This window comes from Oncorhynchus mykiss, chromosome 11, assembly GCF_057628025.1.
Source record: "Oncorhynchus mykiss isolate SJ-2025 chromosome 11, ASM5762802v1, whole genome shotgun sequence".
NCBI lineage: Eukaryota > Metazoa > Chordata > Actinopteri > Salmoniformes > Salmonidae > Oncorhynchus > Oncorhynchus mykiss.
This window is the reverse complement of record NC_143032.1, coordinates 19,933,488-19,953,815: the sequence shown is the minus strand read 5'-3', so window position 1 is coordinate 19,953,815 and position 20,328 is coordinate 19,933,488. Positions and strand designations below refer to the sequence as shown.

General features: G+C 43.0%; 1 protein-coding gene across 1 annotated transcript; it reads right to left on the bottom strand.

The window, feature by feature from the left end:
* Positions 1–1,004: 1,004 nt before the first annotated feature.
* plcxd2 (phosphatidylinositol-specific phospholipase C, X domain containing 2) lies at positions 1,005–11,389 on the bottom strand. The gene is made up of 7 exons (XM_021622342.3): positions 11,042–11,389; positions 9,000–9,136; positions 8,789–8,908; positions 8,466–8,675; positions 3,440–3,550; positions 3,182–3,312; positions 1,005–2,417 (listed from the first exon to the last, which is right to left on the bottom strand). The coding sequence occupies exons 1-7, from the start codon at positions 11,142–11,144 to the stop codon at positions 2,279–2,281; spliced, it is 951 nt and encodes a 316-aa protein (XP_021478017.1). The 5' UTR covers positions 11,145–11,389; the 3' UTR covers positions 1,005–2,278.
* Between the last annotated feature and the right edge of the window lie 8,939 nt (positions 11,390–20,328).

The following is a 20,328-nucleotide window of genomic DNA, read 5'->3' as shown; positions in this document are numbered from 1 at the left end:
GGGTGGGCACTCCACAACATAGCTGTTATGACAGGGATGCCGCTTGGAATCAGGGGCTCTTTGCCTTGTAATTCCAGAAAAACACGTTATTCAGACAAATCTCAGTGTTTAGGTTAGGAAACACATTTCGGCTAAAGATTGTTGAGTGAAGTCTGTAACAAACTGTCAGTCAAAGAGAAGCCCAATGAGAGGGCTCTGCAGTAGTTACCCTTAGGCAAAGATCTAGAATCAGCTTATCCTCTCCTAACTCCTAACTTGCTCTATTAGAGGGGAAACAGTTAAACTGACCACAGATCAGTGTCTGGGACAACTGCACACTGCTCCAGAGGGTTAGAGTGTGTACAATCCAGAATGGTTTGGGTAGGTTCCGTGTGGTTTGGTGTGATTCCAAGCTGCATTTAACCAGTTCCATCTCAATATCTCTCCCTCCCTCCATTATCTCTTCTCTACACACAGTCACAGCATCATACTAGGCCATTACATTTGACACCTCTCATAATGAGTTAAATAAATCCTGCCACACAGAGCGAGGCCTGGAGTCCCCTGATCGGGATGTGATTATCATCGCCTGCCCTGACATCCATAACCTACTACCAAGGCCCTACATCAGAATGCTCTTGTACCCACTGAAGCGAGGGTCCCTTTGGGGTCGAGAAACCCTGACTCTCCCTGGAGACCTGGGGAACTGACTGGGATCATCGGGACCAGAGAGAAAGAGAGAGAAAGAGAGAGAGAGAGAGAGAGAGAGAGAGAGAGAGAGAGAGAGAGAGAGAGAGAGAGAGAGAGAGAGAGAGAGAGAGAGAGAAACCAGAACAAACAAATAACAGAGGAACGCGTCTGTCTTTCTTCGTCCATTTGAGACGCTCCACTCCCACAAGCCTCTGTGGTATGTGTAATGACTCTACAATTAGTGTGTGTGTGTGTGTGTGTGTGTGTGTGTGCATGTGCATGTGTGATACTGAGAGCAAGAGCGTCAACAATGCGGTTTGGCCTGAGAGAGAGACACACACACCCACACACCAGTTGAGAAAAAGGGAAGGAACATCTAGTCAAATGGCTACCCAGACTATTTGCATTGCCGCCCCCCCTCCCCCTCCACACCACTGCCACTTTCTGTTGTCATCTATGCATAGTCACTTTAATTAACTCTACCTACATGTACATACTACCTCAACTAACTGGTAACCCTGCACATTGACTCTGTACTGGCACCTCCCTGTATACATTGTTATTTTTTACTGCTGCTCTTCAATTACTTGTTACTTTTATCTCTTATTCTTATCTGTATTTTTTTAAACTGCACTGCTGGTTAGAGGCTTGTAAGTAAGCATTTCACTGTAAGGTGTATTGTTGTATTCGACGCATGTGACTAATACAATTTGATTTGATTTGAAAAAGGGAGGGAGCTAAAATGAAAACATCTTTCCCAATAAGGGAGAATAAAACGAGATCCTCACTGCCTGCAGACAGCAGCTGTGCTGATACAATCTCTCTCTCTATTTCTCTCTCTCTCTTTTTCTCTCATACACACACACTTTCTTTCCTCCTTGATTCTTATTCTTTCTTTGAGTGCCTCTCTATCGCTCTTCCCCATTCTGTCTGCCCTTGTCTGGGTCTCCACCTCTCTTCTCCTCCTCTCTCCCTCCCATCATTCCCCCCCAGGAGGACCACAGAAATGTACAGTTAGTCTGGGAGTTTTTCTCTGTGTCAGTGTGATAATCAGTGGACTGCCACAAGCCACATACACACACACACACACACACACGCACACGCACACGCACACGCACACGCACATCCAGACAGCTGTGTGTGAGTGGCTGTAGCCAGACTTTCATTGCTAGTTATAAATCAAGATAACATTGCTATGATCTATCTTGAATGTGTTATCATAATAACTGCATGTCAACACACAGCTGTAAACTGCTACCATTGAAATAGTGTTAAATCTGTGTGTGTGTGTGTGTGTTTAAGCAGTCTCAGCCCTTGTACATTGCTATACTTATAAGCGCAATATGTGAATCTCTGTGGTCATTTTCCGGACCATGATCAGTCAATACTGGTCATGTGAGCTTTAAGTGCATGAGATAGTCACGTGATGTATGTCTGAGTGTCCCATTATCACGTGTCCCAGAGTGTCTGGTCATGTGATCAGTGATGCAGCTGCCATGATGGGTAAAACGGAACCGTGAAAAGATCCAAGTGGGTTTCTTTTCGACTCATATCCAGTCTACTCATTCTGACTCTATGGTGGCGTTAGTCAGGTTTTCTTGCGGTCCTGTTAGTTGAGCAGGAGGTTGTTGAGGTTGATGACTGTGTTGGCGAAGTCAGTCAGTTCCACAAAGTCAGAGGTGATGATGTTAATCCCGTCAACACCGGGTTTCTGGGTCTCGACCCACGTTAATATGATGGGAAGGTTCCTGAGAAGGGGAGAAGGACGGGAAGAGGGGGGAGATGATAATGGGAGGAAGGGGGAGTGGAAGAGAGAAAAGAAGGAGTGTAAGAGCTGTTGTGTCTGAGTCAGACTATAGTTATTGTATCCAAAGCATTGTTTAAGTTTGGAGCTCTCGCTGTTTTAGTTATGGGTGCATTTCAGCAAACACACACACACACACACACACACACACACACACACACACACACACACACACACAACGGCCAGGGTCGTATCAGTGATAGAGCCCTTAACCTTCCACTAAGCCCCTGCAGCCGTCAGGACAAAACCAGGAAGTGGGAATGTTTATCCTGTGATAATAAGCCATCTTGTTTCCGTGGATATGCAAAATTAGGCCATTTCCTCCCAGCCTGCCGTCTCCACTAAATATCCGCTTCAGAGTCGCTTCTAGACACTCATCTATGGTCAGATTTCTGTTGTCATCTCTTAATGGTTAATGTGAGGATTTATGGAGAGCAACCCGATCCTAGATCTGTACCTAAGGGCAACTACCTGGAGAGTCTAACTAACAATTACCCTTACAGTTTACCTTCCCCAAGTCCTACCTTTAAGTATTAGGGGGAGACGCCAAACTGACCTTAGATTAGTCTGTGTTTAGGGTCTTCACCCTACTGGGAGTCTGACCGACTGATAAGCTGACAAAACTGACTGTGTATACCGCCCTCTGCTGGCTGCTATCAGAATACATACTATACGCTCAGTACACACAGAAACACTAATAACACACACCTCTCAACTAGGTAGTTGCGTAGCCCCTTGACCAGGCCCTTGACAATGGTCTTGACTCTGGGGGTGAGGATGGCCTGAGTCACGTGGAAGGACCCCATCTTAGCCCTCTCACCTAGTGTTGTCTCCAGGAACTAGAATCATAATCGTAATCATTATCAACATCAGTTGGATTTATATAGAATTTTTATATGAGATTTATCCCCTTATCTCATCCACTACAAAATACACACACACACACACACACACACACACACTGACCTGAAAGAGTTTGGTGGTGTCTGTAGTGTTAGCCCAAGGAGCTGGACACTTGTTGCCCGGCCATATCAATGGACAGCTCTCAGCTGACGGGTGGTGGTAGAATACTATGACCTGGGACACACAAGACTCAGACTCACTCTCAGAACATTTCGTTTTCACACCTTAACCCTTAATCTGTCTATCTGCTAATTCATAATTATGACTCACCTGTTGTACCGGTCTCGTCAACTGTCTGATTACTACACACCTGTCAGCCAGGTAATCTGGCTCTAGAATCGAGATTAGGGTCACAGAACATACTAACAACAGAAACTCACCTGACCACATCTCCAAATGAGATGTTTCTGATAAACGCACACACACACACACACACACACACACACACACATACACACACACACACACACACAAGAACAAAGGCGGAGAGTTCTGGTTTATGACCAATAACAAGTGGTGCGATGGGGAAACGTACAGGAATTTACAAGATTTTGCTCACCCAACTTGGAATAATTGGTCATCAAATGTTGTCCTTTTTACCTTCCGAGAGAGTTCTTAGGGATTATCACCATGGCTGTGTACATCCTTCCCCAAGCCGACACACGGCTGTGTACATCCCGCCCCCAAGCCGACACACGGCTGTGTACATCCCGCCCCCAAGCCGACACACGGCTGTGTACATCCCGCCCCCAAGCCGACACACGGCTGTGTACATCCTTCCCCAAGCCGACACACTTCTGTGTACATCCCGCCCCCAAGCCGACACACGGCTGTGTACATCCCGCCCCCAAGCCGACACACGGTTGTGTACATCCCGCCCCCAAGCCGACACACGGCTGTGTACATCCGGCCCCAAGCCGACACACGGCTGTGTACATCCTTCCCCAAGCCGACACACGGCTGTGTACATCCTTCCCCAAGCTGACACACGGCTGTGTACATCCTTCCCCAAGCCGACACACGGCTGTGTACATCCCGCCCCCAAGCCGACACACGGCTGTGTACATCCTTCCCCAAGCCGACACACTTCTGTGTACATCCCGCCCCCAAGCCGACACACGGCTGTGTACATCCCGCCCCCAAGCCGACACACGGCTGTGTACATCCCGCCCCCAAGCCGACACGCGGCTCTGTACATCCCGCCCCCAACCCGACACACGGCTGTGTACATCCTTCCCCAAGCCGACACGCGGCTGTGTACATCCCGCCCCCAAGCCGACACACGGCTGTGTACATCCTTCCCCAAGCCGACACGCGGCTGTGTACATCCCGCCCCCAAGCCGACACACGGCTGTGTACATCCTTCCCCAAGCCGACACACTTCTGTGTACATCCCGCCCCCAAGCCGACACACGGCTGTGTACATCCGGCCCCAAGCCGACACACGGTTGTGTACATCCTTCCCCAAGCCGACACACAGCTGTGTACATCCCTCCCCAAGCCGACACATGGTTGTGTACATCCTTCCCCAAGCCGACACACAGCTGTGTACATCCTTCCCCAAGCCGACACACGGCTGTGTACATCCCGCCCCAAGCCGACACATGGCTGTGTACATCCGGCCCCAAGCCGACACCAAAAATGCACTCAAAGATCTTTATTGGACCCTGGACAAGCTGGAGACCGCGTACCTGCAGCGTTCATTGTTGCAGGGGACTTTAGCAAAAGTAATTTGAGAACCGTGCTCCCAAATTAATATAAACACATTGACTTTCCAACTCATGGAGATTCAATGCTGGACCACTGCTACACACCTTTTCGACACGGGTATAAGGCCATCTCCCGTCCTCCTTTAGGCAAATCTGACCATGACTACATTTAGCTCCTTCCCGCCTATAAACAAAGACTCAAGGAAAGTTCCAGTGGTCAGGTCTGTACATGCTGGTCTGACCCATCAGAATCCAGGTTCCAACTGTTTTGATCACGTCGACTGGAATATGTTCTGGGTTATTTCTGGCGATAACATCAATGAATAAGCAGACCCAGTCACCGGATTCATAAAATTATGTGATATCCTCCCCACCCCCTCAACAGACATCTACCCTGGCCCCACCCCAATGGAAATTTGTGACCGATTGGCTCAATTCGGTCTTATGTAGCAAACTTTGTGTTTTTAACATTGGATATCATGTTATCATACACTACAGTTGAGGAACAATGGGATAGTCATTATTTTGAGAAAATGTCCCTTGAATGTTTTGGTACACCTACTGAAGAGCTCTTCTTTGTCTACATCCATTCAGCATCGTTCACACCCCCTTAAGCTTAGCCCCACCCATCTCTTTAAGGATTCACATGTGCGGCCATGTGCTAAACAGTGAGTACGGTAGTGTTTTAAACAACCCAAGACTAAAGGCTGGTTTATATTATGTCTATCGACATGTCTGTATACAGTTGTCGCAGTGACATCATGAACATTCTATTGTCATCCAACATCAAACTTGTTGTTGTCGTTATGAACAATTATAAACCCAAAAACGACAGCAGCCTGGTGGTCCAAAATAGCATAACTGGTGTATTTTAACAGCAATAAACCCACCCGTTTAAAAATATGTCAATCTAGCGAACCAGGCAACTAAAAACAACTTTCTAAACAATGTTTTGGTTAGTTTCTAGTTTGCTAGCTAGCTAGATAATGTTAAGTTAGCTGGCCAGCCAGTTCAAATAATGACCATATCATATAGCTGACAACTCCTTAACTTTAGCTCATTTGTATTAATTATTACAGGAAAATAAACTTACAAGATCATTATTTACAAGTTAATGGAAAGCTAATTACAGAAAATAGCTTACGGTTGTGAGTGTGACGAAATAAAAGCAGGCATTCTACCAGAGAATTTTTGAACTTGGACACTGTCTCATTGACTTAACTTTATATCCAAATTTGACTTTGGTGCAGGTCATGTTGTTCTTCACATTACCATCTCTGGTAAACACACACTATATCAAACAAAGCCTATGTTTATTTGTCACATGCACAGGATACAAAAGATGTAAACAGTACAGTGAAATGGTTACTAGACATGTAGCTAGCTAGCTAAACACCTAACCATAACCCAACTCATAACGTAACTACACTGCATGAATCTACAGGTAGCTAAAGCTAACCAACTACACTGAACAAAAATATAAACACAAAATGTAAAGAGCTGCATTAAAAGATCCCAGAAATGTTCCATACTCATAAAAAGCGTATTTCTCTCAATTTTTGTGCACAAATTTGTTTACATCACCGTTAGTGAACATTTTCTCCTTTGTCAAGATAATCCATCCACCTGATAGGTGTGGCATATCAAGAAGCTGATTAAACAGCATGATTATTACACAGGTGCACCTTGTGATGGGGACAGTAAAAGGCCACTCTAAAATGTGTTGTTTTGTCACGCAACACAATGCCACAGATGTCTCAAGTTTTGAGGGGGCGTGCAATTGGCATGCTGACTGCAGGAATGTCCACCAGAGCTGTTGCCAGATAATTTTATGTTAATTTCTCGAACATAAGCCGCCTCCAACGTCATTTTAGAGAATTTGGCAGTACGTCCAACCTCAGACCGCGTCAGCTCAGGACCTCCACATCTGGTTTCTTCACCTGCGGGATTGTAAGTATGTACGTGTACAACGCTGCGCCTTGGTCTCCTCCATACAACGAACGTGACAGGCTGGGCCTGGCTCTACAGTGGGTAAACCATGGCTGCACCCCTCCCAGTCATGTGAAATCCATGAATTAGGGCCTAATTTATTTCAATTGACAGATTTCCTTATATGAACTAAAATTGTTGCATTTATATTTTGTTCAGTATAGGCTCAATGTTAGCTAGCTAGCTAAAAGTACACTTTAACTTGCAATAAAAACAACTTTCTGACAAAATATGAAACGTATAATATCTGCAAATGTAGCTAGCTACACTCTCTTACCCGTATACAAGGATGAATGCTTCTCCCTCTGTCACAGATGCCATGGTTGCCCATAGTTTGAAGATGGAATCCGGAGACAGGTGTTTTGTATATTAGCCTTATTTGTTCTCAACTCAATTCTCACTTGCAATCACGCCTGAATTTTCTCAGTCTCCTTAGCTATCATACTCGGCTTCCACTGGGCATTCCACTAACTTCAAAGCTCGATCCTCCAGAAAGTGGAGAGCCTTAGCAACACTTTTGCAGTTCTTCGTGATATCTTTCAAAAACGCCACGTTAGAAAATATTACCTACACATACTGCAGCTATTGTTGTAGACAAAAGCGTGCTACATGGCAGACTAATCCGAACTCCTCTCTCGGCATGTCCACCCCATCCATTATCTCACCCAATCATGGCTAGCGGGAAGGTTCCTGTCTTTTTCTGTGGCTAAACCAACTAGGCTCATTATTTAACAATTGTATTCGTATTTACAGATGGCATACAATTTTGTTATTAAAGCACATGAAAGTTCACATGTTCCAGAAGGCATTTCTGCCAAAACACACATTTGAATAAAACCTAATTACGTTCAAATCCCCCCCCCCCCCCCCCCCCCCCCCCCCCCCCCCCCCCCACACACACACACACACACACACACACACACACACACACACACACACACACACACACACACACACACACTCACACAGACACACACACAGAGGGATACAAATACCAACACTGTTCTTTCCCAAGCACTCTCAAACACAAGTGCAAACAAAACACACACACCAACTGCCTCCTGACTTAATCTTCTGTCATCCATTAAGACTTACTGGCCGCTTACAGACCGAAATAGCTGTGTGTGTGTGAGAAAGAGAGCAAGAGAGACAAAGAGAATCAATGTCTGTGAGATGAGATCCCTGATTGACAGGTTGAAATAGCTGCAGCAGCATTTAGTAAGCAATCCACTTTAGCTTCTACTGAAATCCTGACTCCACTATTACTCTAAGGTGTCACACACACTCAACTTATAGATGACTGGGTCTTACTATCAGAGGTTCAACTATATCTGTAAGTGGAGGACGTGGAGGAGTGTTCACAGTTTCTGACCTCACCCTGTCTGTCTCACCTGGTACTTGTTCTCCCAGAGATAGTCCAGGGTGATCTCCTCAACTACGCCGATCTTGCAGAGTTTAGGTCCGAACACTTCCTGGAGCATGTTGATGAGGTAGGTGTGATGCTCCATCCCCATGGCGTAGTGATGGTTAAAGTCCAGGAACACCATCTCCTTACCATGGGCATCCAGGAAAGAGTTAATGTCCGACAGACCGTCACGCACCTGAGAGAGAGTGAGAGAAGTCAATAGTAGGAGGAGACGTTTACGCTAGGTTTTCGTGTAATAACATGTTTATTGATCTTCTAGGTGTCTGGCTATGGGGTCAGTACATCCACCTTGTGTCCAAACAGGCCATGGATGAAGTAGATCTCAGTACCAGACTCTCCAGGTTTGGATGACACACGCAGGTCAAAGTAACGAATCCCTGCATCCAGCTGCTCCTTAAACGTCAGGTTCTGGTGATAAAAGTCATATGCTGACAAAGACTGAGGATCCCATCTTTTCAATAGAGTATTGGTTAATCATCTGAACCAGTTGAACCCTCACCTGTGTCATGGACCACTTCTTCATGACTTTCTTGGAAACGAAACGGAAGGCTGTGGCCAGGTATTTGACTATGGCCTTCTGGTCAGGGCCCACCGGGGCCTTCACATCTACCCAGAAACTAAACGAGTCATGGGACCCTGAGAGAGAGGGATGAGGGGAGATTGGGAGAAGGAGGGGAGAGAGGAATGAGGAGGGTTGAGAGGGATGAGGAGGGGAGAGAGGGACGAGGAGGGGAGAGAGGGAGGAAGATGGGAGAGAGGGACGAGGAGGGGAGAGAGGGACGAGGAGGGGAGAGAGGGAGAAGGAGTGGCGAGAGGGAGGAGAGGGAGGAGGGGGAGAGGGAGGAAGATGGGAGAGAAGGATGAGGAGGGGAGAGAGGGAGGAGGAGGGGAGAGAGGGAGGAAGATGGGAGAGAGGGAAGAGGAGTGGAGAGAGGGAGGAGAGGGAGGAGGGGGAGGGAGGGAGAGAGAGAGAGGAAGATGGGAGAGAAGGATGAGGAGGGGAGAGAGGGAGGAGGAGGGGAGAGAGGGAGGAAGAGGGGAAAAGACAGATCAAGTGAGATAGAGAAAGATATGCCTTTTCAGTTTGGAAAAGGAAGTGAAGGTCCTTCTGCCGATCTTGTGAGTGGGCTAACCATCTACTTTTGTGCATTCTCTCTCCCTCTCTCTCTCTCTGTTTCTCTCTCCATCAAACACACAAACTCAGGTCTCATGCAGGTAGTACAGATTAACACCAAGAACCCTCTCTGAATCCATTAGGCTAGCCTCACTACATTGTAAACAAAACAAACACATGCATGCCACATCAGTCTCACGTACACGTCACACAGAAAATCAGTCACACCCCAGTTCCCCAGACCCACAGGTGCTGCATCACTGTTTTTCTCTCTAGCCCAACAGTAGCCTACGCTGTTCTCAGACAGAGAAGGTGCAACTTAATTTAGCTAAAGTGTGGCTTTGCTGTTAAAACCATATAACCCCAGATAGACTTTACCAGTGGGAGGTCATAAACCAAGTCAGAGCCAACAGTCATCATTATACGCCTCATGTCGACCGACATATGACACCCCTACAACACACACACACACACACACACATGTAAAGTGCCGTCAGAAATTATTCACACCACATGACTTTTTCTACATTTTTATGTGTTACATCCTGATTTAAAATGGATCAAATTGAGATGTGTGTGTCTCTGGCCTACACACAAAACCCCATAATGTCAAAGTGGAATGATGTTTTTTGACATTTTTACAAATGAATAAAAAATGAAAAACGTTAATGTTTTGAGTCAATAAGTATTCAACACCGTTGTTATTGGCAAGCCTAAATAGGTTCAGGAGTAAAAAGGTGCTTAACAAGTCGCATAATAAAATGGCATGGACTCACTCTGTGTGCAATAATAGTGTTTAACATGATTTTCAAGGTCCCTCAGTCAAGTAGTGAATTTAAAACACAGATTATACCACAAAGACCAGCCAAAATCCTAGAGGAAAACCTGGTTCAGTCTACTTTCCAACAGACACTGGGAGACAAATTCACCTTTCAGCAGGACAATAACCGAAAACATGAGGTTATGTTACACTGGAGTTGCTTACCAAGACGACATTGAATGTTCCTGAGCGGCCTAGTTACAGTTTTGAAAATCTATGGCAAGACTATCTAGCACTGATTAACAACCAACTTGACAGAGCTTGAAGAATTTAAAAAATAATCAAATACTGTACAATCCAGGTGTGCAAAGCTCTTAGAGATTTACCCAGAAAGACTCACAGCTGTAATCGCTGCCAAAGGTGATTCTAACATGTATTGACTAAACCCAATCAAGATATTTTTGTTTGCTTGTTTTTTTTACAAATGTTAGAATTTTCTTCCAGTATTTTGAGTAGATCATCGACAAAAAATGACAATTACATCCATTTTAATTCCACTATGTAACACAACAAAATGTGGAAAAAGTCAAGGGGTGAATACTTTCTGAAGGCACTGTAAATAACAGATACAGTTAATTGTTTACATAACACACACGCGCGCGCTTACCGGGCACTGCAAGGTGCTTCAGGGGCATAGCTGTGAGCTCGGGGGAGAGTGAGCTCATCCAGTTGGCGTTTGAGGCACCAATACCCGTGGGCCGCGTCTTCATGGCGCCTCTCTGATCTCACCCCCCCCCCCCCCCCTTAAAAACGTTAACCGTCAAATCCGGTATACCTGCTGCCGGTGTAATGCCAGTGTCCTCGCCACCCCCATGAGACTCACAGTAAAATAAATCATCCTGAGGTGAGGAGCAATGCCTCCTCGAGCCACCTGTGTATCTACCTGGCTCTTTACCAGTGGTGCGGAGCCCACCAGGGCAGCCGAAGTGCCTCCAACGGGCTAATGACGTTGACTAATCTTCTTAGACCGAAATTACACTCGTTATCCCCCCTCCCTTCTTCCCTCACTCCCTGCGTGCAGGTTTAAACCAGCAGGGCTTCCCTCAATGCGTGCTGTGCATTAGCCTACTCAGGCTCACCCTACTCACCACCGGAAACAGTGACAGATGGACAACGGCTTGGTCGGGGGTCTCTGTCCATCCTGGGGCAAAATCTTAAATGGCCATAAAAATGCTTGAGTGACCATCCATCATTAAAGTGACAAAATGTCACTGCAGAATAAACTGTATGTGACTGGAGAGAGTAGGAGAGAGGTGGCACTAGGAGTGGGCCTAATCGCCTCTACAAGTGACCTTGTGGTTCCATGGCAAGCACAAAGGCCTGCCTGTACAAATGGTCCACAGCATAGTGCACATAGTCTACTATGAAGTTTCATGTATCACTGCTAAATATTTTAGCATAGAACAGGGGTCAGCAACAGGCGGACCACTGGCAAAAAACAGCCCGCGAGTTATATTTTCTTTGCCCCCCAAGTTAAAAATTTTTTTAGAAAAGGGATGTTCGTTTTTGGAGAAAAAAAAGTTTTAAATAAAAAAATAACCAGGAAACAGCTAAACAAAATAATTTTGGAAATCTGTTCCCAAGTATTCCCACCAACAACAAAACAAGGGACATATCCCACTGGGAACAGACGTCAGTTCAAAGTCTAGTTTTTATTTATATTTGGTTATGCTGTCAACTAATGTGAATTCAGTTTGAAATCAACAACAAATGTCACCATGTCATTGGATTTAGGTTCAAAGTTGAGTGACAAAAGATTCCCTTACATTGATGACTTTTTTCAAATTGAATCAGTGTTCCATGTTGATTCAATGCCATCAATGAATCGGAAACGTTAATTCACCCAGTTTTTGCCCGGTGGGATGTGATTGTGTCTCAATGTAATCAAGGTATGAAATGATTGTGTATTTGAAAATAATCTCATTTTGGGCTCAGTTGTGAACTTGGTAAATTTAGGTACATTTAGATGTGGATGTGCATGAGGAACAGGCAGCCAGAGTTCTACTGCACATTAGGCCTAATGTAATAAACTTGAAAGATATTGGAAGGTTATATTAAGACATTGGTATATGTCATATTGTTGTCCATCTGTCAGCACCGTATGCCAGACGGACCTGACCAACACTGCCATTACTGAAACGGAGGAAGAACTTATTTCTGTAGCATGGGGTGGCAGAGTAAGTGACAAACAGCTGACAGAACAGACTGAGTGGCTTACTTGACAATCTCGAGTCAGGGGACGTTGTTATGGCAACTGCAGGTTTAATATAGAGGACAGGGTAGGGTTCTACTGTGCCACCATAAAGCTCTGTGCACTTCATTTACACTAGGCAAGAAACAGTTGTCTGCTTTAGAAATAGAAAATACTAGGAAGAGTTAGTCAGTGTTAAAATATCAGGTGCCAAGGAGCAATGTACCTCACCATGAAGCCATGAGTACCTTACCAAGAAACCATGAGTACCTCACCATGAAGCCATGAGTACCTCACCATGAAGCCATGAGTACCTCACCATGAAGCCATGAGTACCTTACCAAGAAACCTGGAGAATCAGTTGTACTGATTGAGAAAACTGGGGTCATATGTTGTGCGCTCAATAATCTCTCAGACTCCATTGTCCCTTTGCCCCCCCCCCCCCCCCTTCCCCCAGAAAAAGACAGCTATTCAAGAAATGACAATGTCCAGAACACTGTTATAGTTCTCAAATAAAATGGTTTATTGTAGCTCATACAGGAGCAACACATTGACCCCCCCCCCACACACACACACACACACACACACACACACACACTAAATCACACATTGAAACTTGAGAACGTAGTTAATTCATTCATAATTTGATTAATCAATTTTATGTTTGTGATTCGATGACAAATTGTGTGTATTAAGTTGTTGTTCATTGTTGTCAGTAGGTGAATCTGTCAGCATTAGCTCCATAGATTGACCAGAGCTCAATTTAATTGTTCCCGGTCAACATTTTTTGTCAGAATGTATTGCTTAAAAAATCTTGGCTTTTGCAACTGCCTCTCTAAAAATGTATTTTTTATTCCAAACAACAAAATCGCAGTAATGTGTGTAATGTCTGTAATATTAAGCTGCTCCTGAACTTGACAGTAGTAGGCATGGTCTCTACGCAGCTGGAGCTCTCCGATTCTATGAGACAGAACTCTTTCTTTCCAACTCTCTGAACAAAGATGTCCTCCTGGTGGCAGTAAGGACACTGGAATAAGATGTCGATTTAGATGAATTGATTGCTTTATTGTTGGTTGAGTTATTGATTGTTTGGTTGGTGGAATGATTGATTGAATATAATTGGGTAATTGATTATTAAATACAATATGGTGCATTCGATGGATGACTAGAAGTTAGGATAGGATGAACTTTAAAAGTCCCAGAGGGAGAACAAAAAAATCTTAGACACATTACTACTGTATACAAAATTACATTACAATGATTGATTGAACCAACAATGATTAAACAGTATTGATCTATTGATTGAATGATTGTTTTATTGATTGAATAGTTGATTTGTTGGTTGATTGACTGATTTAAGCTATTCTCTTATTAAAATGCCAATCTACAGTTGCTACATAATTTTTTTTGGCAAATGTAAATTCATATTATGTACCCCTTAGGGTTGAATTGCAGGAAACCAGTTACCGGGATTTACCGGGATTTACCGCCAAAAATCACTCCCTTTTCCCAGGATAAATTACTGCGACAAACCGCTAAATTATAATAAACTATTTATATGAACAGCATGCTGCGAAATGGAACTGTTACATGATATGTGATGTCTAAATCTGTCTTCTCTACGGCCTCTGCATGATGAATCAACGCTCAGAGTGGGGACATACAGCCCATCTCAGCATGGAGCGCAGTTCACAATGCATGTAGACCTATAGTATCATCACATCATGGTAACTTGATTTAATCAATTTTACAACAAAGCTGTAATGTAACAAAATGTGGGAAAAGTCAAGGGGTGTGAATACTTTCTAAATGCACTATATATACTATATATGAATACTAATTATACAACTATATAATTCAAAATTAAAATCAAATTTGTTGGCCTATACTTGTAACTTTGTAGGCAGCATGTGCTGCACCAAAATCGCATGTTCTCTTCTGCTTTATCATGTTTTGAACGATGTGTATAGTTCCAGTCTATATAATACAATACAGTACAGTAATACAGTTCACACTAAAAAAGATTAGCCTACTGGAGCTAGTTTCATTTAGTTACCCAAGAGAGCATATAGCTGGCCAAATCTGTGGGCTTTTCTGTTTTTCTGTCATGCGTAATGTGCAGTAGCCTACAGTACGTCATGTAGCCTATGCAATGGATAATGGTCTTGGACTCATTAAATATCATCAATATAGGGCTCATAAAAAGTATTTAATACAGGTCTCATCAGGCTCAGATAGCATCAGGTTTGAATTTTCATGCTGATCAAATCTCTAATCAAATCCAGATATATTTGTATGCTTTATAATGCTTTTGAATGACACTTCTGGTTTTTAAAAGTGATTTATTCTCGGGGTGGAACATTTGTAAAATGCCTGGGAAATACTCAACCCTAGTAACCATTGATCATTGAAGAATATACTGCAACTTATAAACGCCTCATGAGCTTAAACTTTTGTGGGTTGGATAACTATTTGCTATAGTTTCATCTTCTGATTGCCCATTTAAATGTGGTTCACTACCATACCTTGAGTATGGTATACGTCCTTACCTTAATCTCACAGACTCCTGCACCAGGAGTAACAATGAGAGAGCCCATCAGGTGTGGCACCTATGTATGACTAATTGGCATCAGCTGAAGGCCACTGCCATGGACCACAAAGTTCTCATGTTCAAGAGACATGACCTCTGCATACTGTTTGGCATCAGCTTCATGTCTGTAACCTGTAACCATGACTACAACAAACACAACACAGATATTATAAAGGTCTCCACAACATAAAAAGCTATCTTTTCTAATTCATTCACTTTTATAAAGGGACTTCCAGGGACATATTGTAACGAATGCAATTGATCTTGGGATTTATTTAACTTCAAATCAGTACATTCAGGAGATAAATCTATCAATTGATACTTCCCACCTAATTTTCTCTGGGTAGCAGATGCTGTTTGAAAGACTATATGATGGGTTGTTAGGATCAGTGTGCAGGAGGTAATGATTTGTCCGGCTCACTGTCTGAACCAGATCTTGGATTTAGACTGGCTTCTTGTCTCCTCCTCCACTGTCTCTATTTGGCTTTTAGTCATTGTGCATAGGTCGTCCACAGTCGTGGAGTCAACTGCACAGCCCATGATGGAGGGTGGCAGTGCTTTTGTTGTTGACTTGAGCACAAAGCCTGTGTAATGTACATTTTGTTATATAATCCGTAAATTCTGGCCTCAAAAAAGAAGATTTCAAATGCCTGGTATATGGCGTTTTTGACAATTAGAATGGGAAAATATGTCTCCTACCGACAAAGTTAAATAGAAAATAATAGAAAGAATCAAAAATAATAATACACCTGCATAACATCAGAGCAACGTTTTTTGGAGCATTTTGGTTTCGTTTTTTTTTTTTTATTCCTGTTTTTTTGTCGATCCACTCACAACGGGAGGCCAAGTCAGGGATGATGTTGCCTGCTCCATTGTACAACCTGCCTGGTCCATCCTCCTCTTCTTAGCCCTTGCAGATAAGAAATCGATGTTGGCTACAGGGGCTGCTGGTATCTGTGGATAGGATAGAAGTTCAATATAGTAAACGGCAGGGTAGGGAGCTAGCCCAGGTCGCTGGTGTGAAAGTTAGACACCCTATGCATCGTTCCAATAGGGTTAACTCACTTGGTGGGAATTGTAATTGTGATACACTGTGGCTGAATGTTGAGGGAAAATTATTATTAATATTTCTACCTTTTTTACATGTGCAAGCATCAGCCAGCTGCTCCGTTCCATCGTGCATGTGACGGATTCTCGCATGGGGTCGCCTTCCTCCACTGCGTATAACAGGGCTCCAACATGGGAACATGACTCTGCCAACCTGCATCAGTTAAATCTATAAATTGTTTATATTTCTTAAATTGAAAGCATGAGTTTGTTACAATCAGCCTGTGAGGCTTTCATCAGATTCACTGCTCTTACCTTGCCATACACCTTACCCTACCACATCACCTCTCCATCTCCCTTCACCATCACCCAGGTCCTCAAAGCAGGGCCTGACATTTGCTGCTATTGGTTCACCTGACCAAAACAAAAAGGATAACGACATGAGAAATATATACACAGATCAAGTCAAACTGTGGGAGGGGCATGATCATTTTTCAATCAATCCAGGGGATTAGCTAAGTAGTTAACGTTAGCTAGCTATCGTGCTACAGAAACGTAATGCTAACAAGTAGCCTGACAAAACTTTAATGTATCACATTATATTTCTTCATTCCGACAGGCAGCCAAGTTTTTATAAGCTGATTTAATATTATCTGCTGTTGGCTTGCGTGGATGTATGTATGTGTTATGCAACATAGCTGACTTGAAACATTGTTAACAGTTTCAGGGCCATGGGCCTGTCTCATGATGGAAAACTACAGAAGACAGGAACTGTGCAATGAGTTGGGGGGTGCACATTCAGAGTGTGGGGTTGCAGAACAAGCAGTCTTTTGTTAGATAACAGGAGCCAGGTGCGAGATAACGGTATCGAGCATGAGCGCATGGATGTTCTTCACAGCAACAGTTACATCTATCAACAGAAGCGCCAAGAGGCGGGGACCCGCCTGAGCGCCTGCAATAGGCGCCACTTATTGCTTAACTAATAAAAAATACATAGTATACAATCGGTGACTCATTGTCATATTTATCCTGATACCAGATTCGAATTGATGCAACTCTAACATGCTAGTGATCAGTGGCAACCAGTCATTCAGAGCCCCACCTGTTTAGCTAAAAATAAAAAAATGTTTTGTTGTTGCCTGTTTTGCATGTTATTATGGCATTAATACATGTCCCATATCAGTTAGCAAACAATGTAAACAAAAATAAAAGGATCTCTACAGATCCGGTGTCCTACCCGCATGACGGTTGAGCTAATGTGCGCCAATACGATTAGAATGAAGTTGTAAGTAACAAGAACATTTCCCAGAACATGGACATATCTGATATTAGCAGAAATTCTTGTTAATCTAACTGCACTGTCCAATTTACAGTAGCTATTACAGTGAAAGAATACCATGCTATTGTTTGAGGAGAGTGTATAGTTATGAATTTGAAAAGTTATTAATAAACCAATTAGGCACACTTGGGCAGTCTTGATAGAACATTTTGAACAGGAATACAATGTTTCATTGGATCAGTCTAAAACTTTGCATATACACTGCTCCCATCTAGTGGCCAAAATCTAAATTGCGCCTAATAATTACATTATGGCCTTTCTCTTGCATTTCAAAGATGCAAAAAAATATATACAAAAAAAGGTTGTTGTTTTCTATGTATTATCTTTTACCAGATCTAATGTGTTATATTCTCCTACATTAATTTCACATTTCCACAAACTTCAAAGTGTTTCCTTTCAAATGGTATCAAGAATATGCATATCCTTGCTTCATGTCCTGAGCTACCGGCAGTTAGATTTGGGTATGTCATTTTAGGCAAAAATTGAAAAAAAGTGGCGGATCCTTAAATTAATAAAGCCACATACAGTACACACATGGTCTCTTTTTTGCTTTATTGAGAAAGGCAGCTCCAAAATGCAGGTGTTTCAGCCTAGCTCAGTGGTGGTGGGGCAGCCAGCGGAAAATACAGAGCGTAGGGGTTGGTAATCTTCTCTAGTTGCTTAGTGATTGGCTTGGTGTTTTGTTACTCATTGGGTCACTACATCACTGCAAAATCTACAGGGAGAACTCGAAAGTTCAAGCCCCTTGGGTGCTGCCATATATTTACATTGGCCACAGATAAAATGACGTCAAATCACGTTATCTACCGTAGCTTTGATTGGACTGATCATGTCAACATCATACTTTAAAAATCTTAGCTAGCAAGCTAGACAAGCAGTCATCATCATAAATCAAGTTGACGATCTCCTGGCAAATCCTTTTCAATCCTTGTCATATGAAGAGAAATTATAGATTTTTATCGGTGCTCATAGGCCATTGGAGATAAACATAACACAACAAATTGGAAATCTCAAGTTCAACAATGAGTGGTTTGGAAGGAATCAGTGGCTAACTGCAAGCATTGCAAAGCAATCACTAGCCTGCTATTCAGTGGAGAGAGTGTATGGTTCAATCTGGGTTTAAGGGTCTCTTTCCAGGATAAACATTCACATGCAACACCATGGACCAAAAAATGTTGAATACATTGGCCATGCTGTCAATCCGGCATGACTTTCAAGACAACTGGGAACTCGGGAAAAAACGAGTCATCCAACTCGGAATTCCAAGTCGGGAACTCGGGCCTCTTTCTAGAACTCCGACCTGAAGATTACTGATGTCATGATTCAACCTTATTTTTTCGGAGTTCCCAGTTGTCTTGAAAGCACCATAAATCCAGAGAACGCTAGACTTCGATGACAAAATTTGCAGATAAAATTTGCCCTCAAGAAGGATAACCGCACCACCTTCCTGTTCAAGTGAGCACAACACAAAAAGGTGAGTCCAAAAATGTCTTGAATGCTGCTGCATAAATTATGTAATATGCCAGGGAGATATGTATACTGTAGCTAAGAAAATGATACTAAATGTATGTTGTGTAGTAAGCTGTTAGAAGCACATGTGCCTCACCCTAATAATGTTATCACTTTCCCCCTCATAACTTAGTCTACTGTTCTGACTTGGTGGTGCACATGTAGCCTATAGCCTGTTTTAGAGAAATGTCATCATTGAATATTGTAAGCGCTTTCATTGTCTGCTTATATGCCCCCTTTATTTATCCTACTGTTCTGACTTGGTGTACAGGGAGAATACTGTAAGAACGGCTCACGTTCTCATTTCTGTCGCTGTACATTTCAAAAGGGCTGAACAAATAGTTATATTGACTACGTCCGCCTTAGCTCACTCATTAATGTCTTCATCGAAATTACTGATTGCCTCTTATATGCTCATCGTTTCCTTATGCCGTAGTTTTTACATCTCAAACTGTCAGTAGAAACCACATTTGCTTAAGCAAGTCAGCCATATCAACTATGTTTTTTAAAAAAGGCAGTAAATGAATCTGTGGTAAGGATTCACAAGCTCTGTTATTGGGACAACTTTATGTCGGCCCTAACAGTGTGTGGGCACTGTTTGTCACTGTTATAGTGCAATTAATGTATTGTTTAGTGTTGTGTAGCGGCTTTGCTGGCATGCATCTAAAAATATAATTGTTGAGTTTGCCCCACCAAGACTTACATGCTAATATCGCCACTGCTAGTGATAGACAAGATTTAGAGACAGAATACAGACAGCAGAGTTTCAAAAGTTGACATACATTATATATTGTACAACTAGGTAGAGTGACCATAGACCTATAAGAGAATGAGCAGATATACACATATACTGTGGGTATAAGCTTGATATACAGTGGATGTTTCAATTTATAGTATCAGTATGAATATATCTACAGTGCCTTCAAAAAGTATTCATACCTCTTTACCTTTTCTTCATGTTGTTGTGTTAGACCTAAATTTTACATTTATTAAATAGAGATTTTGTGTCACTGGCCTACACACAATACCCCATAATGTCAAAGTGGAATTATGTTTTAAGAATGTTTTACTAGAGGGAGTTCTTATGTCTTTTGATCAGCTGAAACAGAAATACCACTTGCCTAACAGGGACTTCTTTAGCTACCTACAACTACGAAACTTTATTAGGGTGACTCTCAAGGGACAATGGAACCTACCTAAGATGTCACCTATTGAACA